The sequence below is a fragment of the Arvicola amphibius genome, chromosome 1 (assembly GCF_903992535.2).
Source record: "Arvicola amphibius chromosome 1, mArvAmp1.2, whole genome shotgun sequence".
Lineage (NCBI taxonomy): Eukaryota > Metazoa > Chordata > Mammalia > Rodentia > Cricetidae > Arvicola > Arvicola amphibius.
The window spans coordinates 171,197,066-171,223,047 of NC_052047.1; the positions used below are offsets into that span (position 1 = coordinate 171,197,066).

The 25,982-nt window shown below is 46.3% G+C and overlaps 1 protein-coding gene across 1 annotated transcript in view; it reads right to left on the reverse strand.

The window, feature by feature from the left end:
• Positions 1-25,982, reverse strand: part of Gldc (glycine decarboxylase) — an 81,828-nt gene that overhangs the window by 842 nt on the left and 55,004 nt on the right. The window contains exons 17-24 of the mRNA XM_038322913.2: positions 21,040-21,165; positions 18,925-19,074; positions 16,855-16,967; positions 15,382-15,523; positions 12,464-12,575; positions 5,388-5,483; positions 1,700-1,872; positions 523-603 (exon numbers count right to left, since the gene is read on the reverse strand). Of these exons, the coding sequence (XP_038178841.1) occupies positions 523-603; positions 1,700-1,872; positions 5,388-5,483; positions 12,464-12,575; positions 15,382-15,523; positions 16,855-16,967; positions 18,925-19,074; positions 21,040-21,165 (993 nt within the window). The remainder of the gene's footprint in view (positions 1-522; positions 604-1,699; positions 1,873-5,387; positions 5,484-12,463; positions 12,576-15,381; positions 15,524-16,854; positions 16,968-18,924; positions 19,075-21,039; positions 21,166-25,982) is intronic.

The following is a 25,982-nucleotide window of genomic DNA, read 5'->3' on the forward strand; positions in this document are numbered from 1 at the left end:
ATGAACCCCAAAGGAAAGGAAGGGGGCTGGAGAGATGACCCGCTGGTTAAGAGCACTGACTGCTCTTGAAGAGGACCTGGGTTCGAATCCCAGTACTCACACAGCAGCTCACAACCACCTGAAATTCAAGTTCCAGTGAGTCTGATATCCTTTTCTCATCTCCATGAGCTTCTGCACACACGGTACACACGTATACACACACACACACACACACACACACACACACACCTTTAAAAGGAAAAGCTCACACCGGAGTCCACCTCCCTGCTGGATGTGACAGCAAGCACACTGATCAGGACTGCTGCTCAGTGTTAATCCCCTGCTCCTGTGGGTGCCTAGGCCTGTGATTTGTGCCCCACGGGAGCTCAGACAGCCCTCAAAGGCCAAGTCTTCCCCATCACAGTTCACATTTCACCGGCCGTCCCAAATACGCTTTTTATAATGAAACTATAGAAGGAAAAGCCTCGGGGCAAGGGGCTGTAATAACACCCTGGTTGGCTGAGTTCAGCTTGGAGAACTTACCAGTGGAAATGCTGCTACCTCTCTAGAATATGGCCGATCCCAGTGGGAGGACGTCACACAGGTCAGGGGGTGTGGAGACATCTGGACAGAGATATGGCAGAGGGTCAGGTCAACAATGTGCTGCCTTCTCCCGCACCTCACCCCAACCAACCACAGAGCTGGTGGAAGCCCACAGAGAGGAAGCTTCTGTTTTGGTTGAACTAGGGAGTGGGTGGAGGTGCTGCTAAAATTTTTGTGAAGAAATATGTCCAATAGAAAAGTTGGATAATCTACAGAGCATATCTGCCACCCAGTAAGAGTGAATGAGCATTTAACTCCTAAAAATCACATTTGCTTCGCCTCTTAAAGTAAAATAGCAGGCACAGGTGATGCTGTCCACACGCTCACTTTGCCTCCCCATCTCCATCCTCACCCATGATGACCATTAATCCTGAATCTGGTGACTACCAGTCCCTCTGTTTTTCTGCTATGCACATTGTAAGTTGCATAAGTTGGTATAGCTACAATGTAGCATCCTATGAGGACTCTTCTCCCTGTAGTGAGGTATTTCAAGCAAGGCCCTTGCCTCCTAGTATCTGCACAATGCACTTCCAGCATCACACTGAGTTAGAGCCATAAAGATGCCACTGCTGTCCGTGTCTCCTCCTGATCAATCTTTACACTGAACCAGAAACGTGGGACTCTAAAAAGTATTGTGTTTTGGAAGAGGTTGGGGAAATAGTGAGCTTTCCTCCACATGGGCCATAAGCACTGCAAAACTCCCAGGCGGAATCAAATACCAATTAATTTGTTCTCAGGTTGCTATGCCAATACAAAAACTAACCCTATCAAGCGCTCGGGAAGTGAGCAAAGGCTACTATGATACACTCTGGCTACACTGTATCAAACAACGATAATTCTCCAACTAGGGAGCCTCCCTCCTCCATCCTCTCCTTTCACAATCAGTTGGATACAGGTGGAGTCTTCAGCTCCTACAACCAAGGTCGGCGGAGTAACCACCACACCTGAGGAACTACCGCTCGTAAGGCCCCACCACGGCTAACTGCGTTTCTCACAACTGTCTTATTCTAGGCAAGCATCTCATCTTCACAGAAAGTTTGTGAAGGGTCAGCACACTCTTCAGGTACTACTTTCAATTCTGTGGGATGCTTTGACTAAATTATTAGCACTCATGTACCTTCAGGGGGTTGACCCTCGGGTCAATGCGGCCCTCCTCTATGTCGGCGATTTCTTGCCGGATGCTGATCATAGCGTCGCAGAATCTGTCCAGCTCTGCCTTGTCTTCTGACTCAGTGGGCTCAATCATGAGAGTCCCTGCCACAGGCCAGGACATGGTAGGGGCATGAAATCCTGCGAAGGGAGACCAGAGGGATGTGTGTAAGTCAAAGTACACATTATATATATATATTTAAAATGGCATTTTTCAAGGACAAGAATTGAGATACTGACAGGCAATCATGAGAAAATTAGAGCGCGACTTTCATTTCAGTTGGTGTTTTAGAATCTTTTAGCCTGAAGTTAACACCCAGCTGCAGAACTTGTCTTAGCATGCCCCAGGCCTTCGAGTCACAACACCTCAGGAGAAGCAGCAGAAAACCACCCTTTTATGATGGTTTGTTGTAACAAAGAGAAACTATCAAAGAGAAGGCAAGCAAACCTCACTGTCTCCATCTGCCGTGTGGAGAAACTAAGACTTGGTCAGTATGTGTGAAAATTTTGCCTCTTCCTGAACACAGTATAAACACACCTGTGTCTGTTTTCTTTTGTACGACGAAGTGAGAAATAAAGAGATTTTTCTCAGCAAAAGCAAAGAAAACAGCTTTTCCTCATTTCACAGACATAGCCGTGGCCCCGTTGTGGTGTGTAGTACTAGTGATTGAACCCGGGGCCTTATTCATGCTCCCGGCTCTGAAACTACTTCGAGATGAAGCACAATCTCCCCTGTTGATGCACATCCCAGAGACTCTTGCTCCAGAGAACAGAGGTTCCCAAGTTCTGGCAGGTCTTACCATTCCACAGGGTGCTACTGTCATACCTCCATGCCTTAGCCAACTAGCTTCCCAACACTACTTTATAAAAATACTCAAGTACACGGGTATCGAGGTATCTACATAGCCAGCCCCTATAGATACTTCAATCACACATTCATCCATCGTATTTTTAAAATTTGTGTGTATTTAGTGTGTATGTGTTTGCATGCTCACGCGCCTTTTGGGAATTTTCTCTCATTCCACCATATGGGTCCCCAGGATAGAACTTTGGTCACCAGGCTTAGCAGCCTGAGGCTTTACCCACCAAGCCATATTACCAGCCCCATCTTATTTCTTATGTAGTTCATAGAACACTGCAACTGGCAGAACCCTTCCTTTGTAAGCAGTTCAGAATGTCCTTCAGTAACAAATTCAATAGTCATGCACTCTGTAATAAACCTTACAGTGTAATATATAGATTTTAGCTAAACCATTTAATGGCCTTTGACAAAAGCATACATCTGTGTCACCTAACCAGCAAGGAGTTGTTTCATTCCTTTAATCCCAGCACTCGGGAGGCAGAGGCAGGCAGATCTCTGTGAGTTCGAGACCAGCCTGGTCTACAAGAGCTAGTTCCAGGACAGGCTCCAAAGCTACAGAGAAACCCTGTCTCGAAAAAACAAAAAAAAAAAAACAAAAAAAACCAAAAACAACAACAACAAAAAAAAAGCATAAACTGATTTCACTGCCCATTAAAATCTGTTCTCAATTCCTTTTGTGAGCAAATTTAATACACATTCTGCTTTAGCAGCTTCCACATCTGGAGCCATCCAGTATTATTCTAGAAACAACAGATCGTGGATCTTGACCCTAACTCAGGAAGGGAGGTAACCAAAGTAAAGCCTGAACCTTAGAAACTGGCAGATTGGGATAACTTTGAAATGTTGGTCTCAAGATACGATTCCCCCAAATGCTGTGACAGCAGCTGCACAGTGTGCTTCCCAAGTGTGCAGGTGACAGAGCCTCTCCTGAGAGTTTGAGTTCTCAGTTTTGCAGCATCCATGGCTATTGATTCAATGTCACTTAGGAATACATGTGGCGTGCTAGGAACCAGGACAATTCTTGGCTTTGGACAAGTGTGGAAATCCTTCCATCAAACATCAGAATTATGTCAAGGTCAAGAGACATGAGACTTGAAAATGTGGGTAGTAATGTAAATGGCCACTTTTCCTAGCTGCTCCTCTCGCTGGGACTGCGCCGCGGTTAGGTGCATGACTCCACAACATATCCAAGAACTGTAAGTGCTGGTCCCAGCAGGCCATTACTTAGCCCCTGGCCAGGAGGTGAGCCAGAGGGTGGAGTGGGGAGGGGCTGCTGTTGTCAGCTTGCAGGGGTGCCAAGAAGGAACAGTGAGGAACTGTTAATTTCATTATAACCATTTTCTCTAATATTCCCATCTATTGTTTGTAATTCTGCACGATAGGATCATCCATTTATGGGGAGTCATGTGTGGGCCTCTCATCAAGATGCAGCAGTAAAATTGTTTAAAATTTCAAAATGCACACTGCTCCTTAGGACAGGTCATTAAGGAGCTGGAAAGATGCCTCAATGATTAAAAGCACTTCCTGCCCTTGCAGAGGAGCTGGTTCAATTCCCAGCATGCAGTACCCACATGGTGACTTACAACCAACTACCTGGAGCTTCAGTACCAGGTGATCGGATACCCTCTTCTGACGGCTGAGGCACACGTGTGCTGTACTTACATACATTTAGATAAAATGCAAACACATGGGGAAAGAGTCATTAACTTCAGATAGCATTCCACATCTATGCAAAGGGGATGGAACCGTCGACTTATGGTTCAGTTGGTAAAGCAGTAGCTGTTCAAGCCTATGACCTTGAATCTGGAGCCCAGCACCAACAGGCACCGGAGCACTCATCTATAACCCCAGAGTCAGGAAGAGAGAGAAATGGATCCTGGAGCTTGTGGCCAAATGGCCTAGCCAAATCAGTGAGTTCCAGGTTCAGCAAGAAACTGTCTCAAAAATCAAGAGACTGTAATAGAGGAAGACACCCAAGACAACCCTAGCCTCTGCATACATGCATACACATGTGCAAACAAGTTTCTACGTGCACATAAGAACTTGTACACACCCAGACACTATAGACACATATGAAGACTAAAGACACCCCCACATTTCTGAGAGCTGAAGGATGCACAATGCAAGTTACTTTGATGAGGACCTTGATAAACGAACCCCGTAGCACCTAATAGAGGCCTCTCCAGAGACAGGAAGGCATTCTTTGTACAAAACACATGCCTGCTCTTCATCTCTGGAAACAGCTGAAATGGACCCAGTGCCACCTGGCTCTCCACTTCTGCACGTGACTTGCTCTCGCTCTGCTGCCCTCCTCATCTGCCAGCTTGCCTTTCCATGAGTTCTGTTTACCAGGTCCAGGAGAGGAGCGAGGAGTTATCAGACAAAGAGTAATAGCAATCATTTTCTTTGGGATTTATTATTTTTTCTTTTTTTTGAGGCAGGGTTTCTCTGTGTAGCCCTGGCTGTCCTGGAACTCACTCTGTAGACCAGACTGGCCTTGAACTCAGAGATCTCCTGGGGTTAAAGGCATGTACCACCGCCGCCTGGTTGGGATCTAAATTTTAGCACATTTTGACTGCTTGAGGTTCTGCAAGATGCACATTGATATCTTTTGAAGAGCAGGAGTATGTGACCACAGGGGGAGTCAGTTTTTCATTGTGATTTTGAAGGTTCTCAGTAAGTCCAAGCCCCCCACTTAACACCAGTTTACTAGGTGTCTGTACCTCCGTTTGTGCTCCTGAAACATGGTCCATAGCCTATAGGAACAATTGTGTGAATGTCAAAAGCCACTTACCATAATCCTGGAGCCTCTTGGCAACATCCACAGCCTCAATGTTGGCAGACTTTTTGAAGGGTCTTGTGTCCAAAATAAATTCATGAGCCACATACCCTGTTCAAGAACATGATGTCAGTTGAAGTTGAGAATCAGCTAGTTGCCTCACTCAAGTGAACAACTGGCCAGTTCAGCACTTGCTGTTGACCCGCGGGGACCAAGAGTTTAAGGAACTTGGTAAGGTTACAGTTGGCAATAAAGAATTCATTTACTCTCTCACTCATACATCTCGGTGTAGACCGGCCGGGACCAAGAGTCTAAGGAACTTGGTAAGGTTACAGTTGGCAATAAAGAATTCATTTACTCTCTCACTCATACATCTCGGTGTAGACCGGCCGGGACCAAGAGTCTAAGAGAACTTGGTAAGGTTACAGTTGGCAATAAAGTGTTCATTTACTCTCTCACTCTTATGTCTTGCTTCAGTTCACCACACACCAGTGAGCCTGGCAATGGGAGAAGGGAGATGGGGGCATTACTAGACCACTCAGCAGGAGCTATCTGGAATTCCTATTCTGAATACTTAAAATCTACTTGAAACAGTTAAATACAATTCTGATCCTTTTCATACAGATTTTTTCGAGAGCTAAAGATTCATGAATTTGGCAGCTTTACTTTCAAGGTTAAATAACTTCATCTGTAAGCACATCAATACACATAGGTTCATGACACGTGATAGTTCTATGTGATTCTACAAAGGAGTGTCTAAGGTTTTGATTTCAGGCTGCAGACCAAGAATTAGACATTAGCCCTGCTAACCAGATGAGGTGGTGCCCACCTGTAATCCTAGCACTAAGCAGAGGCAAGAGGATCACATATTTGGGGCTATAGATCCAAGACTTTACCTTAAAACACAACCCCAAAAGAAATAGAAACAAGAGAAAGAAAAGAAAGGGGGGGCACTGTCAATCAACAAGAATCAATGAGACTAAAATCTACGGGGGTCAGTTTACTTCAATCTGGCTTATAAACAGCCTGCTTTTCTAGGCCCATCAGGAGCTAATGGGGACCCAACCACCAAGAGTAATGGGAGCTAGGGAGATGGCTAAGCTGTCAAGAGTATTTCCAGTTCTTCCAGAGCTTGGTTTGCAGCACCCATGTGAGGCAGCTCACAGCTATGTGTAAGTCCTACTCCAGAAAATTCGTTGCCCTCTTCCGCCTCTGAGGGAACTGCATTCTGCAAGCCACACCCAGATATACACACATCTACATAATTAAAAATAATATACATAAAATCTTGAAAGCAAGTCGGCTTTAATAACCAATCAGCATTCCTGGGAGTTTCCCAAATTCTATGGCCCACCTGTTGATAATTTTTCTTAGTTGGTTTTACCAGCCTAGGAAGACAGGCCAGTGGGTAAGAATACTTCCTATATGAGGATCTGGGTTCAAATCCCCAGCACCCATGTAAAATCTGGGCCCAAAATGTATGTCTGTATCTTCCAGCAGGGGCAGCAGCGGGGGGGGGGAGGGGGGGGGGTGATGAGGGGGGGGTGAGGAATGCGGGGTGGGGGAGGAGGACTGGTAGGGGTGGAGAACTCCCAGGCCAGCTAGCCTAACTCAAACAGTGAGCTTCTAGCAATGAGATACCACCTCAAGGCAGTAAGGCAGAGAAGGACAAAGAAAGGTGCCCAGCAGCCTGCTCTACTTCCCTGTGCCTGTGCACGCCTACCACCCCCTCACACTCACATGCACAGTCCAGAACCACGCACAGCAAACCCAACCCAATAACCTGTTTTACCGGCTCTCAGTCAGCGGTGAATCCACTGACAAACCCCCAGTCCCTAACGGCCCCTGAACGGCGGTTTGAGCCACTCTGCTTCTTTGCTAAGGGAATATACACGTGAATGTTGTTTTAGTCTGAAAACAAGAGGATGAGCGTGTTAGACTGAACACACTAAAGCTGCCTGTTTGTAAAATCTGGTTTCCAACCATGATAAGAAAGAAATTGCTTAGAATGAGACTCAAAACTAGAAAGGTCTATTTAGAAAAAAAGTGACCAATGGAATAACCATTAGAAATTTTGAGGAGGAAAAAAAAAAATCACAGCTCCTAATTTCCGGATACTAGATCTCAGTGTCAGCCCTTCTCTTCGGGCTGCTACCACGGGGAACCACAACAGCGGCAGGAAGACGGCTGGCAATGTTTACTGTTCTGAATGGCATTTGGCTAGCAGGAGGCTGGGAAGGTGCGTCAGCAGCAGAGGAGTCGTCATCTGCTGGCGGGCCCAGAGGAGAATCTTGCAAGCAGAGGTTGAGTGGCAGCAGCTGAAAGTCCATCTGACCAAGTCAAGCCACCCCAGTGCTGCTAAAGCCAAGATTCCATCTGCAGGCCCCATCGCCGCAGACAAGTGGTTTGGGGAAAGAAAGCGCTGTTCCAAAAATGAGGTTCAGATGTTATTCTCTAGATCCAAAGAGCATCCCCCCTCTCTCTAAGGGTCCTCTAAGACATAGCATTAAACTTGGTGGCTATCAGGGGCTGGATCCCAAGATGCTCTTCTCTCTCTGCAGACTAAAGAGAAAGGCACACAGTTCTACTGTGGCATACGGTAGGTTGGGGCAACCTAAGAGAGCAGCTGTTTCCCCTAGGCTTAACCAGGACAGTAGCTAAGAGCGTGAAAGACACCAGGTCAGAAGAATGTGAAACGGGAAGGGTGTGTGTGTGGAAAGATCGGGAGAGTCACTAGTCGTGGAGGATTGTGGAACGACAGTGTCTTCTGAGTACGACAGGACCATCGAGGACTCACAGAGGCTGAGGATGCCTGTACAAGAACATGGTGGCCAAAATTCCTAGCTCAGGAGCTATTCTCAGTCCAGAGCCTCAGGGAGAGTCTGAGGATGTGGCCCCTGGTAGGAGGACCACGTTATACTGGGTGGCATCACACCTAACGCATTAAAATGGACTGTTGAGTTGGTGGGGGGGGGGGTCATAGAAAAAAAAAAAAGAACCAAAATTTGGGAAAAGTGAGGAGGGTGGGACAATAGGAAAAGTAGAAGGAAGTGGCCTGGCTCATGTGTAACTGTCTTCAGAACAACACGAGGATGTATTATGGAGGATAGGATTCTCCATGCTCCCCTTGAGAATACAGCCTGGGCTACATCTCCAACATCCCCATAGAGGCTGCCTCAGCATGCTAGAACTAAGTAACTTCTGTAAAGCTTCAGTGGGCAGTCAAAAGCCTCCTAGTTCTTTCGTGGTAACCTGAGGCAAAAATAAAAAACTTCACAGCTTTTTCCTGGAAATGAGGTAAGGCACTTTGGGTTCCTGGTCACAACATGTACCAGTCAGCCAGCGAAGCCACTGCTCACTTCCAAGGGAAGGGCCACCTGAAAACCTCTTTGGGGACAGGAATCCGCAGCATTGGGTTCACCCAAGATGAACAGACAGGAAACATTAGCAAAATGCTGTCAGGCCCTTCAGAGCACATCGTGAACTTAGCCTAACAGATGAGGCACCTGTTCAGTTTGGCTATTCCTTCTCTTCAGTACCATCCTTTCTGGGGGTGGGGGAGTGGTAGCACATGCCTGTAATCCCAACACTGGGGAACCATAAGATGGGACAATCACAAGGTCAAGTCTTCTTGAGCTACACAGTGAGATCCCATATAAAGCAAAGAAATGAAACAAACAAAAAACCCTACAAAAACATCTCACAAAAGAGACTGACCAACTCCACCAATAAGACAATAATCCTACCTAAAGTCGTTCCTTTTTCTCTGCATTGTAGCAGAATATCCACCTCTGCAGCTTCTCCACCTAACTATTGCCTATCGTAGCCTTGTTTGCTACAAAAACTACCAGCCGAGACAGTTTAGTTAATATTAAAATCTCAGAAAACGAGCTGGTGCTGGCAAGCCTGGAGTTCATTAAAATGACTGCCTCACGGGCATCTGTAATTTCAACGTCTGGTTTGGTGCTAGTAAATATGATTAAGATGAGCCTCGGTCTTCTAATAGTGCCGTTGGACACGTTAGAACACAATGTGATTATTGAAAACATTGCTATTTCGAGTCCCCAGAAGGTACAATGGTATTAGTTTCTCAGGCCCCAAAATATGAAATTTTCAAATTGTGTAACAAATGTGCTTAGCAGGCCAACATGAGCCAACGTTTGGTTTGACGAACTTTGGGATTGAGAAATCAAGTCTATAATCACCAATTCATTTCAGTTTGGGATGAGAAATGCCCCTTGCTATTTAATTCTGGGGTAAAATGTCAGAACAAACAGAAATTTCATCCATCCATTTGTACTTTAAGTCCCACAGGATGGGGTGGGGCTCCATGCCCAAAGCCACCACAGAAATGCCAAGTTCATGGTGACATATGACCCTCTCTCATGGGTGACAACCACCCCCATTCAGTTTAAGTCACATTCATTCCTGCTCTTAAAACTAGACTTTGCAATCAGTGAACATATTAAAAATGGCTGAATTGTTCAACTTAAATGAGCAAGTTGTATGAAAAGGTATGTTAATTATATCTCAGTAATGCTGCCAAAGTGGAATATAATATTAAAAAAAATTAAGGGCTGGGACAGCTAGCAAGCATGAGGCCCTAGGTTCAAAACCTAGTACTGCCAACCAATAATTAAATTAATAAAAAAAAACCCTTAAGTATTGTAAATTAGAACAATAATATCATTATTCATGACATTAAAGACTTTTTTTTTTTAGCTTTTGTTGCTTTTCAGGCTATTCTCACTAAAGTCTTGGTGTGTCACTCTCAATTGCTACTAGCAATAACAACTGACACAATGTCTCTGGGAAATAGTTTGAGGACACATGTATAAAAAGCTTAAAGAATCCATAAGCTTTTCTGTGAGTTACCTAGAGAAATAATCGGACTTTTTTTCTTAAAAGCAAATAAAAAACACTGCAGGCAGGGTTGTTCTTGCAGCAATGCACAGCACAGACAACGGAGACTACAGACTCACAGGGCATCCACACAATGCCATGCACCTTCAAGGGCGAGAATATGTAATCATGTGGGAAAAACGCTCACATTATAAAGACAGATAAATGAGTACTATTTTGTGGGGCTGTGTAGACAACTCAGTGTAAATGCCTTGCTATACCAAGCAACCATATAAAAAGACACTGAATGGTAGCATGCGTGTGCCTGTGTGTGTGAGAAAGAAAGAGAATGTTTGAAGTCTGAGCATTGGGTGGTGGTAGAGTGTGTATGGAGAGAGAGAGAGAGAGAGAGAGAGAGAGAGAGAGAGAGAGAGAGCTGGGCAGAGAGAGAGAGAGAGAGAGAGAGAGAGAGAGAGAGAGAGAGAGAGAGAGAGAGAGAGAGCGAGCTGGGCAGATCTCAGAAGCTTTCTGGTCAGCCAAACCCACTGATAGCTGAAATGGTGAACTCCAGGTCCGGTGAGAGACCATCTCAAAACCTAAGGTGGAAGAGCTACTGAGGAAGGCATCTCTATGACAACCTCTGACTTCCACATGTGTTCATAAGGGGGAGAACACCCCTTCCTGTCCCTTCTCCCACACACAGATATAAAAGTCCCCCAAACCGGATTTGTGATGTTAGCTTAATGTATAAGGGTAAGGAGGAAGGGATACAACCAAGAAGCAGTAAATGGAAGTTTTATCTGGTGATGGATGCAAGTACTTAAATTTCCTCTCCATGCTTTTTTATTTCCCCAAACTTCTGAATTAAACCATACACATCACGTGCATGACCAGACAAAATAAATGTTGAAGCTGCTTATTAAACAAATACACACCAGGATAGATTCCACAGCACAGGAGCCATGTTTGAATTAATTAGTAGCTGCAGGAGCATTTTGTTGCGTTGCTTGGAGACATATTCCTCACACCCTTCTTCCCTACTCTCTGGAGAGCATCTACCCAGGGCTTCTGGTTATTCACTTCTTTTTATTTTCCAGCTCCTGAGGGCCTCCTTTGGATTCGTACTTCGAAGGCCAGAGCAGCCTTTAAATTAGAGGTTATGAACAGTGTAGATGTGCACACTGTCTGCGCTGGAGGAGCCAAGCGCCCAAGCCAGCGCCACTGATCATCTTCACTGTCACTCTCTGCTAGAGGCGCCTTGCTCTCCTCTCTCAACGCTCTTTCCTTGTTTCCCCTTCCACAACTAGACAGCCACATCTCTAAACATCTACCTGGTTCTTTTCATTTTTATACACGTGTGTGTGTGTGTGTGTGCCATGTCCATACAGGTGTCCTCAGAGGCCAGAAGAGGGCACTGGATCACCTGGAACTAGAATTACAGGTGGCTGGGAGCTGCCTAACGGGGGTGCTGGGAACACGGCTCAGGTTAACTCTGCTAAGCCATTTCTCTAGCCCCCCTACCTGGCTTTTACTTCCACCACTAATCACTTCTAGTTGGCTTTGTTCTCCTACCCCTTAGGAACCTCTGACGTAAGCCGAGATGTTTACCTAACACACTTGCGTTTAATGAGTAACTATGTCCGACTGGTTGTGCTTCCAGGAACTCCCTCATTTCACTACCTTGAATCTAATCACGGATTTCCTCAAGCTGGGAAACCTTTAGTGGTTATGGTCTGACTCAAGAGTTCTAAGTCTAGATTCTTCAAAGACCTTCAAGCTGTCTTTTTAACCTCATCCCATTGGACCCTTTGCTTCTGATCCCACTTCAAATCAAGCTCACCCTACAGGAACTCCTCTTTACCTGGCTGGCTCCTGTATGTTTGCACATAATAAATAGCAGTTTCCTTTATCGAACTGCTCCACTCTGCCTGCCTGGTCTAAGGGGATCCACTCTTTGCAACACCTCTACAAGCCTCTGTGAATGATTAGATCAGCTCATGTGAACATCTCTCTCTCTGTGGTTTAGGCCCCTTACTGAACTAGGCTGTGTAGACTTGGCTGGGCTCGCTTGCACATAGTAATGAATAAGTTGGCTATATTTCCAAGCACGGTACACTTTCCTTTGTATATTCTAAGAAATAGAAGCTTCCCTCCCACCTTGCAAAATCACATCTACATCGAGCATAGTTTGTCTAAAGGAACAAAAATAAAATAGAAAGAGAAAGAAAAATCAAAGAGTGGATACTTGCCTCTTGCACCCCTAAAAAGGACTCTGTAGTGTTTTTCTAATCGCTTGGCCATGTAGTTGGCATTTAAAATAGCAATTTCTGTGGCCTCTTTGAGGCCCTTTCCTCCCATCATCTGCAACAAAGAGAAAAAGAGCCATCAGCCATTGGACGGGAGAGGTGAATGGTCAAGGGACTAAGCAGATGCCCCCAGTTACATTCATCCCAAAGGGCTCACCAGCTCAGCATCACTGCAGATTGAAAATGAATAGGAAACTTCCAGGAAGAAGACCCGCCAGTCTCTTCCATGCTTAACCAAACACTAATTTTACTTGTCTTGGGGGTTTGGGGTGGGGGTCGTAATAACAAAGCCCACAGCAGGTAGCAGCCTACACACCTCTGCTATCTAAGAACTGTTCCTTAGGTTACAGTGTTGCAGTGTTTTTTTGTTGTTGTTGTTGTTGTTGTTTAGTATGTATGAATTTGAGAGGTAATGAGAATTCTGGGGAATATGATGAGATCCTGGTCAAAATCCATCACATCAATTGTGTGTGGTTTGCCTTTCCATTGTCTGCCGTGGGGAACATAAACATTCTTCCCATGCACATTTGCCAACTGCCAGATCCAATCCTTCTTATTCTGGTGGCTGAGTCCCTGCTGTCGTACAGGATAAAAGTCACTAAGAGCAAGGCGTTTAAAAATCAAGATTATAGCAATGTTCAGGATCGAGGAACCTCACATCATAACTGAATCAAAACAGGGGTACAAAGACCAAAGGGAAGAGAGGACAGAGCAGCCCCAGATTAGTCCAAGTGGGCTTTCTAAGGAGGAAGCAACTTTCCCATGAACTTGACAATGAGTCTATGAGTGGAGGTTGGATCTCTAAAAGGAAAAGGGAAACACACCAAATGAGGGAGAGGACCAACAGCAGCTCAAGAGTTCGGGAAAGGCACGAGACGATCATATGGACGTCACCGCAGCAACATGGACAGGGACCTCAGGTTCTAAGCCTTTGCATTGCCATGGACTTGGCGCAGCTAACTGCTGCCTCTCCTGTCACACGCCAGTTACCGAGCACCACTCTATAAATGCTGCGGCTCTAAGCACGAGTCCACATCAGCTGGATTTTATTCTTAGTGGGATGGGCCCAAGGTACACGGTGGTAAGAGCACACAGTGAAAGTGGTAGGAAGTCAGGAGGGGCAAGTGGGCATCAGGGAGAGGCTGTCCTTAGCGGGTGGCCACAGTGGATTGCAAAGGGGAAGGAGGAGGCTCCAGCTAGCGTCTAGGGGAGAAGTAACAGCCCGAAACAAGGCTCAAATGAACACCACTTATTTAGTTCTAAAACTCATGCTCTGTTTGGTGTTCTAGGCATATGGCCAAAACAGCCCTAGGGGCCTTCCTTTTCTATATGTAAGAAGATCTCCTTCCCAAATACATTTGCACAAATAACCCATATTTACAGATCCCGTGGATCAAAGGGAACTGGGGATTTGGTTATTTGCAAAGGAGCAGATTTTCCTTCTCATTGTTTTTGTTCCTATAGTTTGCAAACAACGGCGTTTTAAAAGCAGCTTCAAAGCTCCGAGGCACAGAACTGTTGCTCTTTCTTCCAAGACACTTCTCATTAAGAATCATAAATGAAGCTGGCCATGCAGGGAAACACATGCCCGTAAAGCTGGCACTTGGGCGATAAAGACGGCTGGATTAGGAGCTCAAAGACAGCTTTTATCCACGTGACCTTGTCTCAAAAATAAAAGAAAGCCAGAAAGCGGGGGAAAAAAAGAATCATAGAGCCAAAGAGATGGCTCAGCAGTTAAGAGCATTGACAGCTCTTCTGAAGGACCCAAGTTCAATTCCCAAGACCCACATAGTGGTTAATACCTATCTGCAATTCCAGCCCCAGGGGATCTGATGCACCCAACAGGCGCTGCGTAGATATGGTGCACAGATATCCACACAGACATCACCCATACACATAAACCTAAACCATGTCTCGAAATAATATATAAAAAGGAATCATAAATACCAGCCAGCCATGGCGACCCATTCACGCCTATAGCCCTGTACTTGGGAGGCTGATGTGGGAGAACCACGAGCTTGTGCCCAGACTGGACAGTATAAGGATACTGTGTCTCAAAACACAAAATAAGCTTGTTTTAAAAAGAAAAAGGAATCACTAATGCCACCGCATTCACTAATAGCCAGCCAGCTCCACAATTACCGAGCAGGATTTGTATAGCTGAGTGTGAGGTTTTGTCTCACTAGTGGCTACCCTTCCTTTAACAAAGGCTTGAAAGAGCTGCTCTAATTAGCAACTGAGCAAGAGTGCCTATCCACAGACTTGACATTCCAGGAGGTGGGCAGGCCAGTTTTAACAAGCTGCAGAAAATCAATTCTGGCTTGAGTGTTTCTGTGGAGAAAGACAAAGGGGTAGGGGTGGGGGCGGGGGTAAGCCTGTTCTCTGACAAAACCCAATTATCCCTGAAAACACAGTTCCCCGGGCCACCACCACCAAACAAATCTCCGCGACTTCGCATCTTATTCTCCAAGCCGACAAGACACACAATGTGAGTACACCCTACTGTGTACTCCAGGGTCTCAGCAAAGTGTCACGACAACTGTGTGCACGGCTTTCCGCTTATGTGGCGCTGTCTGAATCCAACAGGAAACCACATGATGTGGCCAGACCATTCACATGACTCATGCAACTTAACTGTGTCTGGAAAAATGTAAACCCATCATGAGAACCCAAAGGAACAGATGAAATAATTTTAGCTGGCCTTGGAGACGATTTCTTCCACCCCAGCACTGGCAGCAACCCCATTCACCAGCTGTGTTCGCTGACTCCCACTCTCCAGTCCCAGACTCCTTCATCTTCAACCCCTTCGAGAAAGTCTCAAGTCCCACTGCTCCATGGCAACACATGTTCTCAGGCCTCACCTTAATATAAGCCCATGAAATAGGCAGGATGGAACTGGAGCCCCACGGGGCGGCACTGACAGTCCCCACGGGCCAGGCCTCTTCATTTGGTGTGACGGAAACAATGGGATGATTGGGCAGAAAGGGAGCAAGATGCTTCTTCCTGTGGTGGTTTAAAAGGACACATTGAAAGGATACAAAAAGATACAATTGAACTAAATGGGCAGTCTCTCCAGGAGCTCTTTGCTTAGTAAGGGACCTGACACTCCTGGGGGAGACGGGGCAGACAACAAGAAAACAACTAAAGAGAGATCCCTTCCTTCCTTCCTTCCTCCCTCCCTCCCTCCCTCCTTCCCTCCCTCCCTCCCTCCTTCTCTACCACCTAATAGCTTCCAAGAACTGTGGTGAAGGACTTGGCAGAGGCAGCCCCCGGAGGCCCTCATAGGGACCCCACATCCTTCTAAGCTGTATACTAGATACAGAAGACTGCTGAAGAGATGCCCTGGGCACTCCGCTTGGAGGCTCACGGGTTAACACTGCTCCATTACACACCTTCTGAATGACCTAGGACACTCATTCACTACACACAATACAAATCAAGAGGAAAAACAAGAAAGCCAGGCTCCCGGCAACCCTGAACACTGCCCTTCCCTGACCACCACCACACGCTTCAAAAACTCCAGAAGAGCCAGGCGGTGGTGGCACATGACTTTAATCCAGCACTTGGGAGGCAGAGGTAGGTGGATCTCTATGAGTTTGAGGCCAACCTGGTCTATGGAGTGAGTTCCAGGACAGCCAGGGCTGTTACACAAAGAAACCCTGTCTGGAGAGAAAGACAGACAAACAGACGGGCAGGCGGGCAGGCGGACGGACAGAAAGAGAGGGGGAGGGAGGGAGGAAGAGAGGAAGGGAGGGAGGGAGGGAAAGAGGGAAGGAGGGAAGGAGGGGAAAGGAAATAAAGAAAACTCCAGAAGTTCGGGATAAGGCTGTTCTTACTATACAGAGGAAGCTATCAATCGCTAAGACATATTCCCTCAGTAAAGTGACTTCATCCAATTATCTCTAGTAATAAAGTTTGTTTCCTCCTTACTTATCACAGATGCAATAAAAATTAAAGCTGTAAGGGGTTAAGTGCCTTTGACCCAATTCACTCTCAATATTATCATAGGCTGTATATGTTATAGGAAATGAGTAAAATAAAAAGCTCTTGGAATTCTCGGGGCAAATCACTTACAGGAGCCCACATTCCAGTTCTGACCCCTCAATGCTTTAGTCCCCGGCTCAACTGCTAACAAGCTTGTTCTAGAGCTCAACGAGGCCAGGTGAGCATCGCGTTTAGGACACTCTCCCAACACTCTTAGACCAGCTCTGCATCCACCAGCTAGAAGCGCACTACATATCTTCTTGACACTTGAAGACCCAGATGGGAAGAATGAGAGGGTTTGAGCCATCCTGCTTCCAAAGCAACCCCGAAGCCAGTAGCCCAGGACTCACACTCCAATGGGCCCCATGCCAGGGCCACCTCCTCCATGGGGAATGCAGAAGGTCTTGTGAAGATTTAGGTGAGAGACATCAGACCCAAAGTCTCCAGGACGGCAGATTCCCACCTACCCCAAAGGAAAAGAACAGAAGTAAACATCAGAGCTCGGTAAGGCCCCTCCCGATGAGGGAAGGGCTTGCTGTTGTGAGCTGTGTGTCTCCCCAGGAGAGGCAGGCAGAGCCACATCCCTAATGGTCACAGAAAAGGCTTCCTAGGGAGAGTGAGATGGATGGCTCAGGAAAGCTGTTTGACAGTCCGAGTTTGACCCATAGGACACGCATGATGAACGGAAGGACGTGACTCCTGCTCCTCCAAGTCACCCTTTGACCTCCACATGCGCTCACACACACGATGTAATTTTCAAATATCAGAGGAATCGATTCCTAAACGGTTTGCAGTCAACCTGGCACCCCACAGGCAAAGTGACTGTGGTTTCTATGGTGATAGCAACTGACTATTTAACCATACTCAGATTTAAAATACACACTTGGGCAGTCTGTACCTAAATGTCTGCCTTAAGAGGGAGGAGGGGAAGTGCCACTAGCCCTAAAGTTACAGCCTGTTCATTCTACTGAGCGGGCAGCTTTCATAGTATCAGAACTACATTCCCTGGCAAGTTCAAGGCTGGGTATTTAACATGTGGGTATTTAGCAAGGGCCTAGAGCAGTGGTTCTCAACCTTCCTAATGCTGGGACCCTTTAATACAGTTCCTCATGCAGGGGTGATCCCCAGCCATAAAAATTATTTTCATTGCTACTTCATTATGTAATTTTGCTACTGTTATGAATTTTAATGGAAATATCTGATTTGCTCCCCTATGAAAAGTTTGTTTAGCTCTGAAAGGTTGTGAGCCACAGGATGCTGAGCTGAGGATGTGGAAGTGAGGCTGCCAGTCTTCCCGAGACAATCCACATACCCAGCTACAGTACTCAACTGGTAATCCTGCCACCTTGACTGTAGACAGATATGCCTGCTTTAGGCTGCCAAAGCAGAAGGCAATCCCTGGACTACACTTATGAATGGACTCAGATTAAAGAAGGAGAGAGGAAGGCAGGTGAACACATTACATAGACCACAGTCACTCTTGCAATCCGGGTAGGCAGGATTGAATCCCTCGGGGCACTACGGAAGTTAAAACTCCAGGTAAAGCGGTTTCTCCGAGGTCCATGGGCGTTTGGCATCTACTGTGGCCAGAACTCAATCAGCTAGGGAACCAGGAGACCTTGCTCAGTCATGTCTCCAGAGGAACAGCACTCCTGACAATAGAATTCCATTTGTACCTTGTCCACCCTATCATTTCCTCTAGGATCTATAATCCCAGTGGAACTGAGGTGGTCTGTGAGGAGCTGGCAGCAAAGTCTGCTTGAGCCTCCTCGTGGCATCACTCACAGCCCTGGGTTTGATCCCCAGCATCCCAACAGGAAAAGAAAGGGGAAGAGCAGAACCCCGGTTCTGAATCCCGTGTATGTATTAGAGGGGATCTCAAGAACCCCGAGAGAACTGTTTTCCTCACTGGGGGTCAGTTTAGCACCAGGCTTTAAAAAATGAAAACAAGGGGCTAGAAAGGTGGCTTGGTGGTTAAGAGCATTCGGTGCTATCCCAGAGGACCTGGGTTCAATTCCCAGTACCCACATGGCAGCTCATAGCTGTCTGTGACTCCAATTCTAGAGGATCTGACACCCTCACACAGACATACATGTAGGTAAAACACCAGAGCACATAAAATAGTAGTCTTCATCATTTAAAAAAATTCAAAACAAAACTGGTCAAGAATGATGGCTCAGCAGTGAAAACAAAAAAAACCACTTACTGCTCTTGCAGAGGACCTGAGTTCAGGTCTAAGCGCCCACAGGGTGCTTCACTACCAGGTGTAAACTCCACTCTTTTGACTTCCATGAGCACTGGTGTACACACATACATTCAGGCAAGACACTCTTACTCATAAAAATCAGTCAATTCTGTCAAAATTAATAATAAATAACATGTCCTTATTCATTTTCTCAGTGGGCACTAATTGTTTGCACCTGGGCATTCATATTTGCCCCGTCGAGGTAGACCTGTCCTCCGTGTTGGTGAATGAGTGCGCACACATCACTGATATTCTCCTCGAACACGCCATTGGTCGAGGGATACGTGATCATGATGGCGGCCAGGTTCTCCTTGTGTTTATCCACCTGTGGGGAGAAGAGTGACATGAAGAAGTGATCCGTTCTCAGCCAAGGCTTTGCTCTTCATTTTAAAGGACCAGGGAAGGCAAAGCCTTGGTGCTGGAATTCTTGACGATGTCTCAGTCTACAACAGTTGCTAAAATGCACAGCCAGTTGCTCCTTCCTCCCAAGGCAACAGCAAGTCCTCTCGGGACTCTGTGGTCCAGAGAAAGAAACCAAGCTTCGGATGTAGCTCAACTGATCTAGGATTTACCTCACGCGCACAAAGCCCTAGGCTTGCTCCCTGCACTAAATAAAAAACTACGCATAATGGAACACTCACATAACCATGCTATTGGGGAAGCCTTGGCTACACAGCAACTCTGAGGCTAGCATGGGTTACATGAGACAAAATTAAACAAAAAGCAAGAGGCTACTCAGAAGATTTTTGGATATTTTGGGCCCAGTTCTATAAAAATAATTCTGCTTTGGTTCAAATCACCTCAAAATTTACCCTGGGCTATTCGGAGGGTGGGGGAGGCATCTCTGTACATGGCTATATAATTTTCCAGCTAGCTTTTCTGCTTACTTTTTGGTAAACACTTTCCTACTTTCCTTCCCACAGACTCTTGAGAAGTGTTACAGTTTTAATAAAAATCTCCCTCACTTTGTTGTGTTTTGAAGACAGGTTCTTAGCTCAGACTGGCTTCTAACTTCCGGTGTATCCAAGGCTAGCCTTCGACTTGTGACTCCCCTTTGAAGTGTTGGGGTGACGAGCCCACTGGGCCAGCAGTTCTCAACCTTTCTGATGCTGTAACCCTTTTTTACAATTCCTCATGTTAGGTGGAATTTTGTAAAATTCCCCCTTTGTAAAATTATTCTCATTGCTACATAACTGTAATTTTGCTGCTGTTAACAACATAATGTAAACACCTGTGTTCCGGTGATCTCAGGTGACCCTTGTGAAAGGGCTGCTTGACCCTCTCTAAGGGTTAGACCCACAGGTTGAGAACCACTGTATTATAGCTATACCTATTTCTTTCATTTTTTTTCTCCCAAGAAAGCAATTGTATAAATAAAGGATAATTTCTAGTTTTTTTTTTCTTGGCTATCAAGCCAAAAGAGGTCAATGGGAAATCAAGTCATATTGCACATATTCTATATTGGACAGACTTAGTAATTACAGTTAGCAACCCAGAATATTTGTGGCCAAAAAAATTAAAATGGCAATGGAAGGGGAGGATGGAAAAGAGGAACAGGGCTGTGCATTTTCAGTGTCCTCGTGAAGGCTTTTACGTAGGTCCTCAGGACCCATGCCTAATCACCCTGACAGAATCACATCGCTATTCCACCAATTTTCCTACCACTTAAAATGCAGCCTCCAGTCCACTGGTGGAAAACAGATACGGTTGCTAAGCAACCTCTTCCTGGAGGTTGGGAGACTGGGAGTGGGGGTTGGTGTGGAGGAAACAGGGTAGAATGTTGCCTGGGATCCAGCACAGCATGGCTGAGACGACTGCAAAATCTGAATAAGTCGTGCGTTCTTTAATTCGAAACAACCATGACAGCCTGTGTGGCTGTGAATGGAGAACTCTGAGGACGACAGGAAAGCAGGCCCTGCAGGGTTGTCTTACTGTGACATCACATTGAATCCCTCATTCATTATTTTTCAAATGCAAGAATCAGGGTGTGGAGGGGGTCACTGAAAAGGACCCTCTCTCTCTCTGTGAGGGGGAGAGAAGACATGGCTTCTTTTAACTGGGGACCCAAGTTACAATTGCTTTTTATTTTTTTCTTTCCCTTAAAGATCGTTAGGGTTGTTTTGGGTTTGTATTCTTTCCCTACAGACCCATTCAGAAGAGGAATCGTTGTCTTTCATTAGAATATAAGAGAAGACAATGTTTACCCCATCCATCTACTCCCCTACACATCACCATCCCCTGTGTCTTCCCAACCCGGACCTCTCCAGTCCGTGGAGAGGAGAGTAAGTACCAGGGCCTTGAGGTGAGCCACATCGATGTTCCCGTATCTGTCCACCTCCACAGGCTGGATCGTCATGCCCGCCATGTAGGCACTTGCTGGATTCGTTCCGTGTGCTGACTTAGGAATGAGGCAAACCTTGGAAACACAAAGAAAGGAAGCAGAAAAAGAGAAAGAAAGAAAAAAAAAATTACCGGGTATCTCAAGTTAGAGAAAGTCTCCTAACATGCCGATGACACAAATTAGGTGCCTCATGTTTTTACAGAAGCTGATCCCTAGTGCCTTGAAAGCTGCTGTCATCAGTGCTGTTATTGCAAACAGATTACCAGAAGGGGCGTTTCCATTTGAATCCCCAAATACTTTCCTAAAGGTATCAGAATGTCCTCCCCTATCCCAGAGCACTAACGACAGCCTGTGCCTTTTCTAACCTGGTCTTAGATGTAGCGGATGGAAAGCATCCATCCATAGGAAGACAAGGTCAGAGGTTGAAGTCTAGGATGCCACTGCCCTCATCACACCCTCAGTGATGCTCCTGGCTGAACCAGGACAGATACACCCCCCAAGGGCCTCCCCAGGACAACGTAACTGTGCTGTGCGAACACCTACTGGGTGCTTCCTCTGCTGTGAATGACTTGTGTGAGGGTCAACACCTACCCTGTGCTCACATGACTTATTCATTCATAACACAAGCACACGGAGAAATAAATGCCCGCTATCCACAGTACAGTAGGTAACTGCTGATGGGGACATGGCTTCGGTGGAAGAGATCAGGGACAGTGTCTCGAGAGTACAGCTGACACTAAACCAAAGGACCTGTTTCAGTGCTGGAATGAACATGTTTTCCAACAGCTCTCTACCACTAAACTGCATCCCCAGTCCCTCTATTGGATGTTTTTGCTGTAGTCAGGGGAGTAGCTACAGAGCACTGAACCCAGGGTCTCATGCATGCCAGGCAAGCCAAGTGTTCTACCACTGTCCTGCACCCCACAAAGGATTTTGATGGGGGTTGGGTGGGTGGTAGGTGTAGTGCTGCATGCCGGGGTTCCTATCTCCCATCGTCCCCATCATGGCGTGAATACAGGAATCTTGCGGTTTGCAGATCTCAGGGAGAACCATGACAAGATGGGACAGGGCTGAAGTTCTCCAATGGCACTCAAGTGGAGAGCGAGCCTACTTGGAAAATCACAGACCCAGTGTGGCCACTCCTCTGGAGGGGGGCTATAAAAATGGTCTTCTGGAGGAAAAATGTGGCTTCCAGCTGATTCCTCTGAAACAGAGGTTGTACAAACAACACAGTTACACACACAAACTCATATACAAACACACACAGATATACACAAACATACACTCACATATACAAATGCATTCACACAAGATTGGGGGAGGGAATGGATAGAGGGCTCAGCAGTTGGGAGTGTGTACTGCTCTTGAAGAGGACCTGAGTTTCAGTTCCCTTTCTAAGTCCAGGTATCAGATAGCTCAGCTCTGTGGGCACCTGCACACGCGCGCGCGCGCGCACACACACACACACACACACACACACACACAGCCTGCAGAAACTAGGAAAGGCAACAGGTCCTCCATAGCTCAGCCAATAAGCACCCTGCCAACACCATGAAGACAGTTTTGGTCTCTAGCTATCAGTCAGTCCCTGCGTTTACAGTCATTTGCTAGAGCAGCCATGGAAAATCAATCCCTGAAACAATGGAGAGAGGCACTGTAGACACGCTTGTGTTCTGTGGAGTCTAAGGACCTTGAGTTACTTTCACGGTAGACACGCTTGTGTTCTGTGGAGTCTAAGGACCTTGAGTTACTTTCACGGTAGACACGCTTGTGTTCTGTGGAGTCTAAGGACCTTGAGTTACTTTCACGGTAGACACGCTCGTGTTCTGTGGGATCTAAGGACCTTGAGTTACTTACACAGTGTTACTTTTCCCCTCACTTTAAAATCGCAGGGCTATGCTGGAAACAGAAGTATTAGAACCCAGATTTGAAGGTTTGGTTTTTCTAAGCCTTAGAGTCCAAGGTGAATCTGACCATGGTACGCTTATGTCCTTTAGGGGGCGCTAGGTCCTGGTGAGTGCAGACTTACAGATTTCCTCCTCAATGGCTGAACATATGACGAGTTAGAAACTTCTGTTTTTTTAAAGGCAATGACTGACAATTAAAGGCTATGACTGCCCCAGGCATTCAGGAAGAAAAACAGTTCTCAAAATTTAATAACAATAGTAATATTATTAGCATACATGTGTACACGTGAAAGGCCAGTGTTTCCCCTTTCTACAGGAAGCTCAGTCTCTGGTCCGAAGACTTGAGTTGAAATTTGACCAGCAAAGTGAGAGATGCTCAGTGCCCGGCACATGGTGATTGCTAAATATGTTTGCTAAATAATTCATTTTCTCAAATTAAACTATGAATCATGAACTTGGGCATTCTATTTCAGGAGTCCCTGAAACTTGACCAAAGAGCAAATGTGAAATGACTTCCAAATGCAGCTTGAAGGCAGAGAATCGTCAGGAACCTGGGCAGTTTCGTAGCACACAATGGCTCCAACTCCTTTTCAAAAGCAAAGGGTATGTTTAACTGAACTCCATTAGAGCCTTGGTGTGGGAACAGCTGCCTTGACGTCACTAATGTGGAAAATCTTCTCTGGCGATTTGAATAATAAGTCATTCTTTTCTTTTCTAAAAATGGGGCTTACATCAGATGTGTGTCTGGAAGGCTGCCAATGTTTCCAGACTGGTGAGCTCTGTTGTGTTTCTGAGCTCAGCGGCGGGGGGCTTCCCTGCTTTCTCCTCTTACTGTCCAGAAGTGAGAATCCTGCACTCGCCAACAGAAGAGCCTCAAAGCTTTTGTGATAGCAGTGTGCACACCAGTGCCAGGGAGGATATCACATCCAAGGCATGGGAGCAGAGGAGGACTGGGATGCTGAGAGAGGGAACGAGAGCCACAGACAGCCAATCACCAAAGATGGAGGTCTACCCGATTCAGAAGATCTCTCATTTGTAGTTTCTGGCTTGGTCCCCCAACTCCTATATCAAAGCAACTGTATCCAAGTGTCAGAATGTAAAGTTAGGTAAACACGGGCTTGGGAAATACCAGAGAATGGAAAGAATCTCAATTCTGGCTGGCTCTTTATCACTGCTCAGTTGTGGGCCTTCCACAGACACTGCCAGAGTGGGTTTGGTGCAGTGGTTTTTAACCTGTCGGTCAAGACCTCTTCGGCAAACCTCTAGCCCTAAACATATTTACATTACTATTCATAACAGTTGCAAAATTACAGTGATGGAGTAGCTACAAAACAGCTTTCTGGTTGGAGGTCGCCGCAACATGAGGACCTGCATTAAAGAGTCACAGCATCAGGAAGGCTGAGGACCACTGGTCTGATGGCTTCTCTGTCAAGCAATGGCTGTGCAGTGTGGATGGTCTCACAGGTCTTCCCGTGAAACAGTGAAAAAGTCAATGAAGAGGAGCTCCAAGGCTTACGGGGATTTGGGAACCACGAATAACCAGATAACCAGGGGTGGGTTATCTGGTGTTCCCTCAACTGGACATCTCAGCTCCATAGTTCCCTTTCTGATTCTGTGAGTCGCTGAGGTCTCAAGACCACCAGAGAGCTAGGAGATGATGACCTCAAGAAAGCTGAGTGAGCAAATCCAAATTCAAATGTCTGTCTACTGCATCACCAGATCTCAGGCCACCACACTGCCCTGTGCATGCCCAGGGTGTCCAGTAATTTCTGAATTCATAAATGGCTTGCTTCATGATTGTTAAAAATCAGTCCAATGGCAGGCATGATCGAACACATCTGTGAACCCGGCACTTAGGTTAACGGAGGCAAAGCATTGACAAGTACAAGGCCAGCCTGAACTACGTACTGAGACCCTACCTCAGCCAACATAGGAACAAGTACAAGGCCAGCCTGAACTACGTACTGAGACCCTACCTCAGCCAACATAGGAACAAGTACACGGCCAGCCTGAACTACGTACTGAGACCCTACCTCAGCCAACATAGGAACAAATCAAAATAGCAAAACCAGCTGGGCATGGGCTCCGGTGTTGGGAACAGTGAGACCCCAGATCCTGAATTTCTTGCTGATCTGAGTGCCTACAGCTGTTCTGAGCACGAGACCTTCAGGAGTTCCTGATGGCAGGAGAGTGGTTTCTGGTGGGTTTGGCTGGGGCATGGCTATCTCTATATAATCTGCCCCTGAACACAATAAAGAGGGCATTCTTGGGGAATTCAAGGATGACCCGTGTCGGTGTCTCTCTGTCTGTATGTGTGTCTGTGTATTTTAACCTCCTGCCCCTTGCCCGAATCTCACGAACTGGGTAAAAGCGCACCGAATGCAGACACGGGGGCGCGGTGCGCAGCACTCCAGAAGATAATCTCAGCACCTGGAAGGTGGAGGCAGGCGATGGAATGAGGAACTCAAGGCTTTCTCAGCAGGACAGAGAATATGAGGACAGTCTGGGCTATATGTAGGTGATAATAATAATAGTAAACAAACAAAAACTGTTGATGATGTGGCTCAGGTGTACAGTGTTGCCCCAGTGTGGGAAAGGCCTGGGTTCAATCACCATCACCACAACACAGAGATAGGTAGGTAGATAGGTAGGTAGGTAGGTAGATAGATGGATTTAAAGAAAATTCTATTCCCATTGGGAAGATACAGGGAGACAATGTTCCTTCTCCTCCTTTTCCAAGGAGAAAGTGAAAGTTTCAAAATTCTTCATTGCAAAATCCAGTCTAACCAGAAAGCCCTTTCAGATTCAATAAATTCAGAAAGGACCTGAGCTTAGACTACGACTCACTGATGTTGCCCACTTAGGAAAGAGCCTTCTGGAATTCTCCTGGAACTGTCAGGGGCTTTGTCCCACTCCTGACACCTACTCTACAATCCCTCTAAAAATTCCATCTCCACAGCTTAGTGGAAACCTTAGCACAGAGTA